Source organism: Oreochromis niloticus, linkage group LG1, assembly GCF_001858045.2.
Source record: "Oreochromis niloticus isolate F11D_XX linkage group LG1, O_niloticus_UMD_NMBU, whole genome shotgun sequence".
NCBI classification, from domain to species: Eukaryota; Metazoa; Chordata; class Actinopteri; order Cichliformes; family Cichlidae; genus Oreochromis; species Oreochromis niloticus.
The window spans coordinates 3,393,159-3,411,338 of NC_031965.2; the positions used below are offsets into that span (position 1 = coordinate 3,393,159).

At 40.5% G+C, this 18,180-nt stretch overlaps 1 protein-coding gene across 2 annotated transcripts; it reads right to left on the reverse strand.

Moving 5' to 3' along the window:
- Positions 1-100: 100 nt before the first annotated feature.
- On the reverse strand, positions 101-16,934 carry cars1 (cysteinyl-tRNA synthetase 1). Of its 2 annotated transcripts, XM_003452593.5 has the most exons (23): positions 16,783-16,934; positions 15,003-15,230; positions 13,151-13,242; positions 11,898-11,986; positions 11,678-11,774; positions 11,047-11,145; positions 10,360-10,509; positions 9,789-9,929; positions 9,203-9,291; positions 8,984-9,105; positions 8,640-8,752; positions 8,327-8,455; positions 8,051-8,180; positions 7,264-7,367; positions 7,081-7,178; positions 6,761-6,950; positions 3,783-3,851; positions 3,596-3,677; positions 3,393-3,473; positions 3,022-3,089; positions 2,598-2,657; positions 2,431-2,514; positions 101-1,886 (listed from the first exon to the last, which is right to left on the reverse strand). In XM_003452593.5, the coding sequence occupies exons 1-23, from the start codon at positions 16,802-16,804 to the stop codon at positions 1,758-1,760; spliced, it is 2,466 nt and encodes an 821-aa protein (XP_003452641.1). In that variant the 5' UTR covers positions 16,805-16,934; the 3' UTR covers positions 101-1,757. The 2 variants fall into 2 exon arrangements, with proteins under 2 accessions (XP_003452641.1, XP_005457464.1); XM_005457407.4 differs by lacking the exon at positions 15,003-15,230 and having other exon boundaries at positions 16,783-16,914.
- Positions 16,935-18,180: the final 1,246 nt, after the last annotated feature.

Below are 18,180 nucleotides of genomic sequence, written 5' to 3' on the forward strand. Positions count from 1 at the left end.
GTCAACCACTGGTATAATGAAATTATCTCCCTATTAGGAGCTTTAACATGAATCCACAGTCACAGCATGCCACAAAGCTGACCAAGTAATCATACAGCACTGCACTCGCTTACTCTTTATTTGAGCATCCCTTAAATCAATTCAAGTCATCTTATAACCACAGATATGAAGAACACATAGTACAAAAATGCAAACCCCTGAAGGACGGCTGAATAACAAAATGCACCTTGCCATGTGGTGTTACTCAAGCCACAAGAACCCATGCAACAGGTTTCAGGGGTTAAATTGTCCCAGTGTGATTTTTTTAAAAGAAAGAAAACAAAAACCAGCTGCTCGAGAGTTTGGTGGCATTTTCAATTCCACTCCTTGATCTCACAGCGTTTCATTAGGCCACAGCTGAAAATGGCCTATGAAAAATGTCCTTTTGTTGAGATGGCACAAAATAAAGAACCCAGATGTTTTAGGGAACTGCTGAATCGATGGGGTTCGAGGTGTGAGCGAAAGGACCAACAGATTCTCTTTGTTCAGTTAGTTATATAAAAAAAACAACCCAAAAACACATCACTTTCGTTCCCATGTGCTCCAAGCACAGCAGGGTATAATGTACCACTAATTTTCTGCAACCCTGAGGCAATTGCTTTTTACTTAAGGGGAGGATGCATCTAGTTTTCCTCTATATCCTTTGTTTCTGCACACATTTAGCTGATACCATTGCCCATGTGGTTTGAGTCTACAGAGGAGGTTCAGGCACTCCTAAATGAGGGTACATTCAATTTAAAAAAAAAAAAAATGTCCACCATACTTTATTAGCTTTTCAAGGTAACTCTTGTATAAGGTGACACAGGTATTGAGAAAGACACAAACCATGTAATGGTTTCTCTTAAAGGTCACCTCTACAACTGAAACAATGAATTCAATGGTTGTTTCTCCTGTTAGGGGTGAAAATTTGATCCAGTTATTAGAAAAGCAAAAGTCCCTTTCACAAATGCACATTTGCATAAAAATGAACTATATTTGAATGACACAACATAGTCACTTTAACAGACCCGTGAGGTAAAAGGTCAAACACACAGTTTGAGTGGTATATCACACACTGCTGATCAGCAGGATAAAGTGTATGAAACAACAAGCTGAACTCAGTTCTACTCAGTATTCATTTGATCTCTTTATAAGCTTGTTGGTGCAGCGCTCCACAACAGTCCTAGTTTCTTAAGTGGCCTCTGAAATGTAAATGTTTTAAATCCTTCCTCCTGGGGTATCCTAATGAAGCTGTCCCGAAGATTCATGGTGGAAAAAACATTTAATGCTGGTGTTCCCCATTAATCTGCTAGCCACCCATTTAGCATCTTTAATTCATGAAAGCACTAACTGTTAAAAAAATGCTTTAATACTTGAACAAATGGCAGTATCACAGAGTTTCAAGAAAAACATATAGAGACACTGCTAACAGAGGCTGCACCGCCACATCATCAAAATCCCACTTTATTACCTGTTGCTTTGATTTTACTGTTGTAAAAGACGGCCAAACTCCAACAGAGCAAGAACAAAGTCATGTCCGGTGGTGGTTTTCTCTCATGTTGCAAGGTTATGGAATGTAAATGTAACTGTTACGTAAATGGACAAAACACAATCCACACACACACGTCGGTTTCCTGAACCAAAATAGGATGAAGAGGAGACACAGAATGAACCTCTGGCCTTATTATTTATTCTATAGTTCTTTCCTGCGGTGTGGATGGATTGGCTGAATGGCAGAATCAGTTGCCATTTTGGTTCATCTGTAGATACTCGTTGTGTAACTTTTCTTGGGTCTCATAGAGCTTGCGGAGCTTCTTGGCTTGACCTTTGCTGAGCTCCTTCCCTTCAACGTCATGAGTGGGGAAACCCTGTTAACAGCAACAAAACCAAACACACCTTTAAAGCTTTTCAGGTTGACACAGTTTGTGAGCTGTCGTTTCCATGGTAACTTTACAGAAAAAAATAAAAACATAAACAGCCTTTAAATTACCTTTCTGAATTTTCCTCAAGTTCTGACATACACACAGCTACACTGAATACGGAGTCATTTCAAATAAGGACATTCATGTCTGTACAAGCAAATCCCTGTGAGCTGGGTCTTTCCTACTCTTGGATCCGTATCACATCATTGAGCGCAGGTACACCTGATCTCAGGCACACGTCTTGCTGTGAGCACCGAAGCCCCACTTTTATTGCTGTAACTTCATGATTTTGTGGCGTGGGGTCGTTGGCCCCATGACCACCTCACAACCTGGAGAACCAGGTGCTAATCTTTGTCTTTGCTTTCTTAGACATCCCAGGTTTTAAGCCCTCAGCAACAGATCTCTGAGGTCATCGGGGCCCACGAGCCTCACCACCAGCATGGGACCAGCTTATGAAAAATTAAGCATGGGAGGTAAAATAAGGATTTACCGTTTCATCAAATTTTGAGTATTTGTCTGTTTCACTGCGAAACATTTCACTTGCAGGGATCTTCATCTTGGCCAGTTTCGCCATCTGAAACAGTAACAGAAACATGAAGATTTTCCTGATGACACAAACGTAGAAGGTCACTGTCTATATAAAACCATCAGACTGACCTCTTGCTCCTGTTTCTTCTTAGCAGCCTCTAGCTTCTTCATTTTCTTCTCTTCTTCCATCTGTGAAAGATGGAATTTTATTGTGTGAAATGTTTTAAAACACATGTTGTTTGCATATTTGAAAAGATAAAAACTTTTAACATAAAAACAAAGGCTTGTAGTGGACTTGTGTTATAATTGTAAATCAACTAAGAATTTCTTTTGTCTGAACAAACTAGCTGTTAGATGTTGAAATCCCTGTCCTTATATCCATGGTAACTCAGCGTCCTCTAGTTTTGGGAGGGGGCACTTATTTTTTCTGGCTTATCATTTACTTTAAATTGGGATAAATTATCTCCTGTCAATCTTAAGCATACACTTCCCAGTTAGAAGTACCTAAACTGCTCCAGACATGCACTCGATGTGTGATGATGTCTTCTCTTACCCTCTTCTTCTCCTCTCTCTCCTTCAGTAATGTCTCCTTGTCCACTAGTTTCACCACAGTGGGCAGGCCTGCAACACAACCACTTTATTTTTCAACACTCTTCACTTTGTAATAACGAAACAAGGTCAGAACTTCTTTACATTCTTACTAAGAGAGCAAAGGCTCGGATTTATTGAGCAGGGCATCTTAATGCGCTGCAGTTATAAAGATGTGATGAATGGAGTGGATAATGATTTCGCGACACAGACGTAGCCAGTTTATTCCAGTAATAACTAACCCAGTCCACAGAGAGCTGCGCAAACGAAGCAGACCTGAAGAGGGAGATCAAAACCTGAGCTGCTTCTTTATAACTTCAAACACAGACATCTTACCTTCGTGATCTTCCAGACGTACTCCAAGCTCTGGCAACATGTCGTCACGCACAACATCGCAGAGCTGCAGCAGCTCTGTCACTGAATAAGTAAGCAAAGAAAAAAGAAGAAGAAGAATTTCATGTTTCAGTTCTGATTCCACATGGAGGTGATATTTTGAGTTATGAAGTAAACACAGTTTTGTTTAAAACGCGTGTTCTTACCTTTCTGCTCTCGAGCAATTTTGCGGACGTGTTCTCTGAAATCTGACAGCACTGTGAGGTATGGCATCACTGTGCTCTCCAGCTGTGGACAATTAAGGGGAATTTTTCATATGCAGTACATTTCTCATAATAATAATGCCATAGAAGACAGAATTCAATCGCAAAAAGTGAAAACCAGTTCACTTACATCAACACTCTGACTTTGTCCACCCATGGGGAAACCTATGGGGTCCGATCCTTCAATTGCACCAAATATCTAGACAACAATAAAAGTTTCATTTGAATGGTTTGATAGACATCTCCTTTACTATATACACTACACATTACAATGATTATATAGTTGATGGCTCTTTGGAAAAATAAAAGGTAACAACTGACTCTATAATAAAGCATATTCACATCGATGACCATGTTAAAAGTTCATTGACACACAAAAATCAAACAGCAGGTTCTTGTCTGAAAACTAATTTTTACAGTGTGATGGTGCAGTTATTTTTAGGCCAATGTTGGACCAAGCTTAGACTGAATGCAGCAGGGTAGGCAACTCCAGGCCTCGAGGGCCGGTGTCCAGCAGGTTTTAGATCTCACCCTGGGTCAACACACCTGAATCAAATGATTAGTTCATTATCAGGCCTCTGAGAACTTCAAGACATGTTGAGGAGGTCATTTAACAATTTGAATCAGCTGTGTTGGATCAAGAACACATCTAAAACCTGCAGGACACTGGCACTCGAGGCCTGGAGTTGCCCACCCCTGGAATACAGTAACTAAAATGCTACTGCACCTTGATGGACCAGAGTCCAACTTAAGATGCCCCCTGGTGGTTGCTGCACCATTTCCAGCCTTGTTATACAGGGTGGGCCATTTATATGGATACACCGTAATAACATGGGAATGGCTGGTGATATTAAAGTCCTGTTTGTGGCACATTAGTATATGTGAGGGGGCAAACTCCTCAAGATGGGTGGTGACCATGGTGGCCATTTAGAAGTCGGCCATCTTGGATACAACTTTTGTTTTTTTCAATAGGAAGAGGGCCATGTGACACATCAAACTTATTGGTAATGTCACAAGAAAAACAATGGTGTGCTTGGTTTCAACGTAACTTTATTCTTTCATGAGTTATTTACAAGTTTCTCTTTGTTCACAGCCATTGACATGTCGAAGAGGTTAACACGTGAGGAGCGGATCGAAATTGTGTTGATATCTGGTGAACGCAGTAACCGGGTCACTGCAGCAGATTTCAATGCAAGACACCCTACGAGACCACCCATCTCCCATGCTACAGTTAGCAAACTGCTTGCTAAGTTTCGTGAAACTGGTCCAGTGTTGGATTTGCCAAAATGTGGACGCAAGAAAACTGTCACTAATGAAGAAACATCAGTGGCTGTCCTAGCTTCATTCAGCAAGAGCCCACAGCGTAGCACTCGCCGCATGTCACTGGAGAGTGACATGCGAACATCCCTTCGGCGGATATTAGCTACTCAGAAATGGCACCCTTACAAACTCCAGCTACTGCAGCATCTCAATGAGGATGACCCAGATCGGCGCACAGAATTTGCAGAATGGGCAAAACAAAAATTGGAACAGGACCCTCAGTTCATGCAGAAGATTTTGTTCAGTGATGAGGCAAACTTTTATGTGAATGGTGAAGTTAACAAACAAAACCACCACTATTGGTCTGACACTAACCCACATTGGATGGATCCCTCCAAGACTGTTGGAACAACAAAAGTGATGGTTTGGTGTGGTATATGGGGTGCAACGATAGTGGGTCCATTCTTCATCAATAGAAACCTCAAGGCCACTGGATATTTGAAATTGCTACATGATGATGTGTTTCCCTCTTTATGCACTGAAGCTGGCACGTTCCCTGAGTTTTTCCAGCAAGATGGTGCACCACCACATTATGGGTGCCAGGTCCAAGCATTCCCAGATGAACAGTTTCCTGGAAAGTGGATTGGTCGTCGTGGGCCAGTTGAATGGCCCCCAAGGTCTCCCAATCTGACCCCCTTAGACTTTTATCTTTGGGGTCATCTGAAGGCAATTGTCTATGGTGTGAAGATACGAGATGTGCAGCACCTGAAACTACGGATACTGGATGCCTGTGCTGGCATTTCTCCTGCGGTGTTGCTATCAGTGTGTGAAGAGTGGGAGAAGAGGGTTGCATTGACAATCCAACACAATGGGCAGCACATTGAACACATTTTATAAGTGGTCAGAAACTTGTAAATAACTCATGAAAGAATAAAGTTACGTTGACACCAAGCACACCATTGTTTTTCTTGTGACATTACCAATAAGTTTGATGTGTCACATGGCCCTCTTCCTATTGAAAAAACAAAAGTTGTATCCAAGATGGCCGACTTCTAAATGGCCACCATGGTCACCACCCATCTTGAGGAGTTTGCCCCCTCACATATACTAATGTGCCACAAACAGGACTTTAATATCACCAACCATTCCCATGTTATTACGGTGTATCCATATAAATGGCCCACCCTGTAGATCAGGGGTGGGGGAACGCCAGGACTCGAGGGCCGGTGTCCTGCAGGTTTTAGATATCGCCCTGGGTCGACAAACCTGAATCAGATGACTCATTATCAGGCCTCTGGAGAACTTCAAGACATGTTGAGGAGGTAAAACCTGCAGGACACATTGGCCCTCGAGGCCTCGAACCATTTGATTCATGTAACAGCAGCTCATGAGTGAATGAACATTTTGTTTTTCCAAACACTTTACTTCACTTGAGTAGGGTTAGGGGTCGCCACCTCAGCATGCAGTCAAGTTCTATAGGGTCTTGCTCATGACCTGCTAATTTTATTCAGGTGTGTTGTAGCAGGGACACCGGCCCTCGAGGACTGAAGTTCGAGACCCCTTGGTATAGAGGTATAAATATGGTCACGATGGTCACCACCTAGCTAACCAGTCAAGTTTACAGCCACACTGATTTTGCCCAGTAATGGAGTTGTTTCTTAACTTGGAGAAGTAACAAAGTGTATCATATCCACTTTCATGTGTGTGAATGGATGAATGAGGCATGTTGTATAAATGAGATAAGAACAAACAGCATGATTTCTCCTCCATACAGAATCAAGGTGTTCTGTAAAATTCATTATTCCGAGAGCTGTGAAACGATAAACACAGCAGCAGAAACGTGCTCACCTTCAGCATGTTGGTGAGGTATGCAGCAATACTTTCCATCAGCATGCGGTTGGGCCTGAGTTTGGCGCTCTTCTTGCTGGCAATGTAACTGTTGCTTTGGCTGACTAGTGTTCTCATCTCCTCCATGGCAGTGCGGGTGTCCACGTTGTCACACAGAGCCTCGTGGACGGCAGACTTCCTGTCACAGAAGCTACACAACACAAGTCACTTTTTATTTTTAAGTACGAATGTGTTGTGTTTGCGCGCACACAACTCTGAAAGTGCAAATTTTGATGAAGAACAACAAACTGGTCTTCTAATCTACTGAGTCGCTTTCTCACCCGTTGTTGAGCTCCACCTCTGCCGTCTCCCACTTCTCAAACTGACCAGTGATGTCAGTAGGCGCACGCAGAATGTCTTTCACATTCAGGAAGAACTCCTTTCAAATAACAAACAAAACAAAAACCGATCAACACAAAACAGACAAACCTTCCAACACTGTCTTTGTTCTTGCTTTCACCTACATTCATAAACTTCTCATACTGGACGGCTGACTCCATCGTGTTAGAAGAATAGTCCAGAGTGTCTTTCCAGGAATGCATCAAGAAAGCCAGACGGAGCTGACGTGCTGCGTGGAGACAAACAGTGAGACCTTTAAATAGTTCTAATCTAACTGAAGAACTTAGTGTTCATTATGGATAATGTGTTTCTTTTCAGATATGAAATAAGTAACAACTTATTTCTTTAATTGTTAAGTAATAGATTTTTTTTTAAAAATTCAATTCAACTCAATGTTATTTATACAGCGTTAGAACACAACAGTCGCCTCAAGGCACTTTATATTGTAAAGTAGACCCTACAATACTATAACAGACAAAACCCAACAATCATATGACCCCCTATGAGCAAGCACTTTGGCGACAGTGGGAAGGAAAAACTCCCTTTTAACAGGAAGAAACCTCCGGCAGAACCAGGCTCAGGGAGAGGCGGGGCGGGGCCATCTGCTGTTGGGGTGAGAGAAGGAACCATTGCATTTAATAATAATTAAATGCAAAGTGGTGTATAAACAGATAATAAGTGAAAAAGTATGTCTGAAGAAGAAACACCCAATGCATCATGGGAACCCCCAGCAGCATTCAGTTTGCTGTTAAAATGATGATTTTCGCTTTGAGCTGTGACAGTTTGTGCAGCCTCATACCTGGAAAAACTCCATGACAGTGCCTTAATTAATAGTGATGTATGCTCAAGTGATGCAGGTAGATGTAGAAACTGATTTGGAATTTGTCTACAAAGCAGGAACACATGTATCACCTGTGTTCTTTGCTAAGGCGTCCTTGATCGTGATGAAATTCTTCAGAGACTTTGACATCTTGCAGCCTGAGATTGTCAGGTGTCCGGTGTGCAGAAAGTACCGGACCCAGTAATCGTTCTCAAAGAACGCCTGTAAGCAGCACAAGCAACTGTGGTCAAAACAGGTTTTAGCCTTCATCAGTGGAAACGGCTTTAAACACATTCAGAATGTTTCAAAGCGTGTGTTACGTCAGGCATTTACATAGTAAACAGGAACACATTTTCTGCAACAGTTACCTCTGACTGAGCCAGCTCGTTGTCATGATGAGGGAATCGGAGATCAAACCCCCCCCCGTGGATGTCCATCGACTCCCCCAAGATAGAGCCAGCCATGGCTGAACATTCAATGTGCCACCCAGGTCTTCCCTGTTACAACATTCAAAGAACACACTGATGACTTGCTTTTTCATAAGTACAAATTCTCGTTTCATTTCACAGAGCCTAAAATGACACTTTCACCTTTCATCTTCATGCAGCAGATATAAAAGAAAAGCTTTAAATGCAAAGGATGATCACACAGTCTTTAAAGTCTCTGAAAATAAAGGCTCACCTTCCCCCATGGAGAGTCCCATGATGGTTCTCCAGGCTTGGAGGCTTTCCACAATGCAAAGTCATTCGGTGACTTTTTCTCACTTAGTCTCTCTGCAGAAATGCTCAGATCTCCTACAGAGCCAGGAAAACAATGACAACAGGTTAAAAACTGAAAATAGTACTTATTCTCTACTCAAATATTGGTAGGAGGGAAATCTTGGTGAATCTCTTCTGCTCCCACTGAGTCAAGCACTGAAAATCCCCGACTTGTTATCTGCTCTTATGTTTTTGTGCCTAAATGACGGGCATGTCTGCATCTGTTGTGTGGTGCTTGTTTTAGTTTGACAAACCGAGTAAGTGTACCTTCTCCCTCTTGTAAAGCTTTCTGATCGCCGACCGCCTCCGGCACCAGTTTAGCGTACGAGTGCTGTGGACTGGAATCAAACTTTGAGGTGTCAAAGTATACTGAACCGTTTGACTCATACCTGCAAACACCAGAGAAACAAATAACTATAGCGACAGCGATGCAAGCGATTCGTTTGGTACAACACAAATTGTGAACACCGGCAGCATCTTCCTCACCCATAACCATTTGAAACTATTTTCCTCACAAACTCCACGATCTCAGGCACGTATTCACTGACTCGAGTAAGGACATCAGGGGGGAGAACCTGTGTGCCGAAATGACAATTTAAATCCAGTTACAGCAGGGAAATACTGATTTCAAATCACATTTTAACAATGATGTTTTAGACATAGTGTCCTTCCAGCAACAGAAGTTTGGACTGAGCAGTTTCAGCCATTGTTATCTCAGAAAAGGTAACGTTAAACAACACAAGTAGAACTGAACAATGTTCACCTCCATAAAGTTTGGTAGAGAAGGCAAACTGCTTTACAATAAAGTACTGACTTTCTTTTGTCATCATGGTGCACACACTGACACATTCATTAAAAAGCACAGTGAATATACATTTTCTGTGTTTGCTAATGATTGTTTGATTTACACTCATGTCAGAGGTTTAAATCTGCAGCACAGAGGACAGAATATATCATTTATCATAGAAAAAGTTTCTTTACACATGTTGGATTTATACAGGGGGCATTTATTTAACTCCTTTAACAGACTTTCTCAGAAAATCAAAAATTCATTTGGCTTTTTTATACTTACATTGAGTGCTTCCATATCTTTGTGATACTCTTCTTCCCAGTATTTAGGGAGAAGGGAGAAGATGGAATTCTCTGTGACGTGACTTCCGAATTGCTTGTCCAACCAGTCTGCCAGCAAGTCCTTGGAATTCTCCAACAACACCTTGGGGAAGAAAAGACAATTTAATTGGACTTGTTGAGCTCATTTCCAGCTCCACACTTTTATTCGTGGTCACTATTAAGAGAATAGTTTTGCAGGATTCTAGTGATAAAATGATCCTTATTAGTTCTTGGTGCAGACCTGGTAAAACTGGGTGGAGTTCCTAGTTGGAACTCAGAAAGTCAGATCAGTCACACTAACCCCGAGTTACTAATCCCAAATGGTTGCAGTGCAAACAGTAATAAAACTAATCTGTCCTCCCACTGTTGTATTTGTGACTCTCTAAATGTAGAGCACTGATCATCTATCCATGAATCTGCTGTAGTTATTTTTGAAACACAAAAATCAAACAAAAAAAGCATTTTCTGTATTTCTAGTGATATTTTTCTGACTTAAATAAAACAAAGTTGCCACCACATCAGAACAGACTCACGTGTGCCAGAGGTCGCATGACTTCATCTGCGGCTTTGCTCTCCATTGCTGCTTGCAGCGGTTGCAGACTGGCTGTAACTGCACTGTCCAGCCTTTCCAGCATCTGCTTCTTGTCCGGGTCTGTGGTGGAAGCCAGCTGGGTCTGAAACGGCTGGAATTGGCAGAATAACACACAAAAATCCACAGAAATTAAAAAACAAACAAGCTTTCAGCTTGTCTCTGCTTTCCAGATAGAGCTGAAGCTTAGACTTCTACTAGCTACAGTACAGGGGATACTGATGCTTGTGTCTATAGAGTCTAGTGTTTGTGCATGCTGTGGTTAACCAGCTGCTACTTCACAAACACTGATACAACCCATAGGGAAACCAACAGAGACTGCCGATGGAGCAGAGTTGTTGTAGGAGGAGGTCTGCAACTAGACCTTCTGACATTATAAACTCAGTGACAAATGTTTACCATTAACGCAGTATTTATCTGTTTTACTAAGTATAACTGCACAGTTCTGTTTTGTGTTATTTTAATTATCTGCCTCGCTAAATAATGACCAATAATCTCCAGAGAGATGCATCTCACATCAACACATGCTGTGCAATCAATGAAAACAAAGAGAAAGGATATACACCATCATTGTTAGATCAATAAGTACTTCACACAGGTGCAGTGCATCCAGGGCTTAAACCTGTCTCACCGTTCTGGCGCTGAGCACATCCTGCAGTATTTGAGCAGCTTGTGGCCGTTTCTCTTTGTACTGGTCCAGAAGGTAATTCTGCCGGGCTCTTTTAATGATCTGAAAGAAAAATATCCCAATAATAAACCCCAAAACAGCAGAGTTTGCTTATTCCAAAAGTTCAAAAGCATTCTGCATGTATTGCAACATCAGCTCCATAGTAAGACAGTCTGGGTGCTAAACCGGCCTGTCCTGTAGTCCTGACACGTCACCAGTTAAAAACCATTCAGCCCTTTACAAAACAACAAATACAAATGAGCTCCTAATTTTCTGAGCAGCTGAAAACCTGCAGGTGTACATTTATGTTTTCCCCATGTCTAATTAGGTCATCACAAGACCCTGAATTCCTGCCATAACTTCTCAGAGACATGTCAACTTACAAGCTGAGCCTGTTTTTACTCGCATGCCTATAAACAGACAGACAGATGTGTGAAAATGTGAATGTTAACAAGGACTTTGCACTTATTTCAACAGGGTTACATTAATCATTACACAGACACAGATGAGCTTGGACAACCCATCTCCCACATTTCATGCAAAAACCTTTATTAAAAAAATTAAAAACATCTAAAACACATCAAAGCATACTTACTTTGTCATCTATGTCTGTAATGTTCATGCAGTAGATCACATCATACTTGAAGTAGTCCCTCAGTATCCTTCGCAGAATATCAAAGGATATGTAGGATCTGCATAAAGCAAATTATTCATTAAAATGTTGTTGTAATAGAAAAAAATATAACAGTCTCGCTATATGAAGGATCATTTCCAACCCAGAATTTCAATGCTTAAATTCCTCTGATCCTGCTTACCTGGCATGTCCCATGTGGGAGGCATCGTACACTGTAGGACCACAGCAGTACCATGTTACTTTATTCCCTTTCTGAGGAACAAACAACTCCTGAAACATGGAGGTGATAAACTTAAATGAGGACAACAAATACTTTAAAATAAAAAAAATCTGATAAAAATGTATCTTACTGGTGGCAGCGGTATTTTTTAAATGCAGTGTAATAGAAACAAGAGCCACAGCGAGAGATTAGGTTGCATAGATGGTTATATTTCTACATTTGTTTTTTCAGTCGAGACTTCTTCCTGATCCAGAACAGTCTGGTTGTGCCAGACTAATGCTCATCTAAGAAATGCAGGCATGTTTATCAGCGCCACAAAGACGCTTAAGCTAAAGACCATCTTGGTACATTTAAAATCATCTGGAAACCAGTTGTGTGTGCATGTGGCAAAATGCAAGCAGACTATAAAAATATGCATTAAATCTACAAATGTGAAGTGAAAGTGCTGCATTCTATACCAAGAATGAGAGTCCTTCTGTCAGAAGATACATCAGTCAAAAGAAATGTGACTATAAATTCTTTAAATCATACCTGGATTGCATACTTTGGAAAACAGTGAGGCGTTTCCCTTTAAATCCTGTCACTATTAGAAACTTGCCTGAAATAATCTAAATATATATGCATTCATTCTTTTTATAAGTTGTACAGTAGCGATCACAGACTCTTTAGAATTGTGTTTTTTCCATGAACTTTTTAAAAATTTCATTTTGATTTACAAATTTTGCTTCAGTGGTTTAGCCCTGCGTCAGGCTGCCCACCTGTCCAATGGATGACGTGCATTGTCATACTTTTACTCCCATGTCTGCTCCTACATACGTTTCTATTGCAGCTCCAATTTTTAGTCACAAATGTGGGTGAAACGCTCACATTTACATGGCAGCAACCAAGAGCTACAGATGCTTCGTTTAATAAACGAAGCACCAAAGCACAAAATTGTCATCGATTATTTTTTAAGTTAATTGAGTTACTCGGTGAATTGTTGCAGCCCCTTCTTAATCCCTTGTAACTTTAACAGGCCTCATAATCTTAATTTGCCTTCAAATCATAGCTTATAGTTTCAATTTCACATCACTGCATCAGTGTAAATAAAACTGACTCTGTCCAGCCTGTGGCTATATATACATTAATGGATGTGGTATCTAATGTAGCGACTTCACGAGGACCTCATTTCCCAGCAACACCAGCACTAACGTGGGCTTTACATTCGTTTCTACCTTTGCTCTTGTCAGGCTGTTGTAGAGTCGCAGCTGAGGAACATCCGTTCCTGCTGGTGGAGACCAAGGAGGCTGGACACGCTTTCCTTTGACTAAAAAAAAAGAAAGGAACAAGGGAAAATTTCAGTTTTCACATCATAAGAAAAAGGGGTTCTACCTCTGTCAAAGCTATTCATATGGATGCTTTGGTGACATCATGTTCCATTAGGGCTAATTAATAAGACTAATCAATAAAGGCTACCAATAAGACAGTAACTCAGAGCTCACGTGAGATAACATGAGACAGTGAAAGAGCAAAGAACTGATGCCCAACGCTGTGATAACGGTTTGAAAACTGTGACACATTTAAATGGATTTATTTTTGCTTAGAAATAGTTAAAGTAAAGCAATGACAGAACTCTATTATAGGTTCTAGTGCAGTGCTGAGGCTGTGTGATATTTCAACAGTAGTTAACAATAAATATAAATACTCTCATCATTTTTATCACCATTCTTATCAAAGACACAGATTAAAGTTTCCTCTTCATCAGTGTCAACGAAAGAAAATATTTCATCTCTAGTCTGAACTTCTGTCATTGTGTCTACCTACTGAGCTTCAATTTCTGGTCAAATATTTGCTCAAAGGCAGGGTTCAACATCCACACAGCGCATCAGAAAAAGAGTTGATGCAGTCTGCACAAAGGGAAAGTACTGTTCACAAGCAGTGCAACCCTGCTAGAATATGGAATCTAAAAATAGTTAGATACCCCATATGATTAGTTAAAAAAAACAACTTCAAGTGGACGCATTGTGCTTAAGATTGCTAATGGTCAACACTTTTATTTAACATGGCCAGAGTCACTGGTCATTAGCTGGTGAACATATCCTGGATAACCCTCTTTTCTTTTAGAGTGACCGAAAGAAGCAGGTAAGCCCAGGAACTCCCCAGGAAACTCCACTGAGGACACAGAGTGAGGGAGGCTGCTGTCCCCAGATGTCTACAGAACCAGAAGTCTTTTAACAACCACATGGTAAAAATAAATTTGAAAAAATATAGTTTTGAAGGATTTCTGGTTTTGCTTCACCTTTCAGACCCCAAACTTACATCTATCGTGCTTACTGTGTCCTTGTAAAGAAGAATGGAAGAATGGAATTTTCCAGTAACACAGCAGAGTTAAATGGAAAGTGAAGGTGAAAGAAATGAAGGAAATCTAGACATCCGAGACTGGCACAGCATAAGACAACTTTTCACTCAGTTGAGCAAAACAATGCACTGGAGTCCCAGGATGAAAATACAGAGATGAAAGTGAGCATAATAGGTCAAATTTACTATTTATGGGGTTTTTTAATAAGAGTTTCACTCCCACTCACATCAGCCACGTAACCTCCAGGAGTTATTAGGCAGCAGCTCTGGTAAGAGAACTGAGAAAATCCAAGTACGCTCTTACACATCGTTTAGATTAATAAATAAACATTTCTGTGTTCTATCATCAGTTACTCAGTTTCTTTTCATGATGTTTTACATTTTTTGTAAAGTTGTCCTTATTAATATTAAGCTATTTAGCCAGGTATGGGAACAAAGAGTATTTGCCTGTGGGGTCTTCACCAGCTGTTGCTGCCGTGTTTACACAGCGATAACGCGAGTCTCCTCAGCGCTTAGCTGCAGGTACCACACACATCAAGCTGCTATGACTGACATCAAAAGTGCAAGCTAAAACAGAATTCATTCCAGTGCCTGCAAAGGAAGCCTTAGTTCATGCTGAGAGTCAGTTTGTTTAAGAGGGCACGTCACAGCCTCAGAGTGCCTCCACATCCACGGCCAGCAGGCGCAGGACCACATCTAGCCTGTTCATGCCTTCAGCTTTCTACTCACTGCTGCTTTCTGGGTTGAGGTCCTGTTGCAGGGCTGCTATGTGTCTGTACCAGCGCAGAGCGTGGACATGTTGTGGATCTGGGGGTCTGTGGAGGAGCTTAAAGGCTTTCTGGTCGACCTGGGTGGGGCTGAACCCAGCCAGGTAGCTGCGTGAGGTTAGGTAGTCATTCAGGGCCACTGTCAGTGCAGCCTCCTCACTTATCTGTAGCAAGAAGCCATACTCAAAGGCTGCAGAAACAAGAGGGCAAATGTTCGCAAAGAATTACCACCTTACTCCACTGGACAGTGGAATAACCAATGAGACTAATGACTTTGGTCAGAGCCAAGAATTACTCGATCAGTTGGAAAGTCGGCACACGTCCAATGTAAACTGCACTTATGAGTGAGTTAAATGAAACTACTCGCTACCCAAACATAGCCTAGCAGAACTAATGCTGAATAACACTGGCCTTTAGCCACTCACAGAGAACCTTATATATGTATAAGAAAACAAGAGAGGTGCAAGCACTGAGTGGAAACGGGAGAAAGCAAAAGATGGAGGAAAAAATACGTAATTAAGGATGCAGGTTACATGTCTTATAGAAGCAACCCGTGATTTTCATATTACTATTTGAGCTGTAATTCTAACTGCAGGTCAACAAGTATTTGGACAGGATCACATTTTTTTTATCGATTCAAGGGGCTGAAAATAAATACAGTAAATATATTGGTAAAACTGTTAATGTTACCAATGTTTTAAAGGGTCAGGTTTCACTGGTTTAAAGGTAAATTAGGAACATACTAATAAGCAATTTCATAGTCATTTTAGGTTAATTTCCTTCTTAACTTGAAGCTGAAAGTCTACACTTTAATCACACCTCGACTGTTTTATTTCATTGTTGTGCTGTATAAAATTTAAATTACTGACCTGAGAGTAAAAATCACAGTAAGCATACTACCACTACTACCAATACCAATAATAATAATACTAATAATAATTTCAATGCTTTCCATAAACCTTTGAAAAAATATCAAACAGAAAGGCGATACTTTCGGATGCTAATAATATTCTTAAAGATGACACGAAAGAAGCTGGAACTTAAACCCGAAATAGACTTAAACAAAACACTGTTCAACAAAAACACCCAACACCTTTCAGCTTTTAATTCCCCCTGGAAATATCCCCAAATAAACAGGATAATAACTGCAGTTTTTTGTTTTGTTTTTTAAAGTGCAGGTCTGCAGAAGTTAGCCTGTGTAAAATAATGAGGACAACAAAATTACATGTGTATAAAACATTTTCATAGCCAGTTCCATTTGACTCCTTATTTTATATGAAGAAAAACAACAATACATTTCAGTTTGTTAAATTACAAACGTATAAATCACACAGAGTCGAATAGGTTCACTAAAACACTATAAACAAATAAAAGAGAATAAACTGTAGTTACTTCTAACATTCTGTTTGACTGGATAAATGAGCCGAAGATGAGGCTACCTTTTTTGAACGCAGACAAATTGCTGAATAATATTTGCTGCCCTGTGTCTTTGCCCAGGTGTTAAGTATTGGTTTAAGCAGTATTTGTATATGAAATTCGGCTTGTCACTCATTGACAGTGTTTCCTTTAGCTAAGCGGCTCAACTGCACTTTGGGGCACAGCTCTACATATTAGCTAGCCTGAGCGTTAGCATATTCGCTGTGACACTTCATCAAAATGCGTTAGATTGTGCTGTCATAGCTTTATGCGGTTTTTCAACTAACGAACCCATAAAAGCAAACACCATATATTATTTACTGTACCCGGATCTCCCGAAGCCGACATTGTCACAGTAGTCAAAGGCTGGATGCTGATGCAACAATAACGTGCCCGGAAGAAGAACCCGTATAAACGAGGAGTAGGAATAGGAACCAAAGTGTTTGAACCTGAGAGCTGGCGGACATAAATGATGGTACACTCGTCAAAGCGGAAGTTGAGACAATGGGTTTTTTGTTTTGTTTTGTTTTGTTTGGCGTTTGTGTGTGTATGTTTAAGAAAAAGTTGGAAAAAATTTAAAAAATGATTTCTTGGTATTTCTTGGAATGTGGTTTTAAATCTCAGTGGAAAAGTACCGACATTCTGTAGTAAAACAGAAGTACAAATACTACTATTAAAAAAAATACTTATTCAAGTTGTTTATGCAAGTAAAAGTAAAAAAGTACAGTTTCAAACTCAAAATAAGAAAGTAAAAAGTAGCTCTTTGGAGGATGTTTCTATTTCTGTGCAAAGCTAACTGAACCGCGTGCTGTATTAACATAATGATCAAATAATATCAGGATTTGGGAATACAAACTGTTGTCAATTTTTTTTAAATTCTAATCATACTCAGATTGAATCTGGAAAAAAGAAAGAAAATAAAAAAATATATATATATTTTTTGTTGCCTACACTGTAGAGGGTGACTTTGCCTTTAAACAGGGTACAGTCAGGGGTTAAAGTGGGATTTAGCAGGTGGAGGAACCCTAAAATTGGCTGTAATGGCTCAATGTGGGGAAAAGAATAATAACACAATAACTTCTATTGACAGCTCCAGTATATTTTCTTAGTGTATAGGCTGTGATCAGCTGACCTGCTGCTCTTTGTGGATTTACACAAATTAATTCAACAAGGTGTTAGCAGGTGTTTCATGAGTTGTCCTGGCTGATTTCCATCCTCTACACTGACAGTACCCTGTTTATGCTGTCTGTTTTCTAGATGGTATAAATTTTTATGAAGGTGGAATTCAGTCAGTGGATCATCAGCTAAAATTCATTTGAATCTCTGCTACACTTGATCTAACCTGACTCTGACCCTGAACCCAAGGCTACTGTGCACCAGTCACACACTATTCTTTAAGCTTCAAATTTCCAGTTTATCAAACACCACTTAGCAGTCCTTACATTTAAATCTGACCTCTCTTCTTCCTCTCTTGTCCTGTCTTTCCTCGCTTTCTCCATCTCTGAGTGAAGTTGCCTCTCTTTCCTTTCTATCCCTGTGAAATACAGCAGCTGGACCTTTAGCTAGCAACACACTGTGAGACAAACTTCACACAAACAGTTTGTGTGTTGGCTGATTTTTGTTGAGCTGATAGAAACGCTATATTTGAAATTACCTGCCACTTAAAAAAAATCTCACTCCCTTTATGCTCCTCTTCACTAGAGGTACATGCTGAAGTACCACAA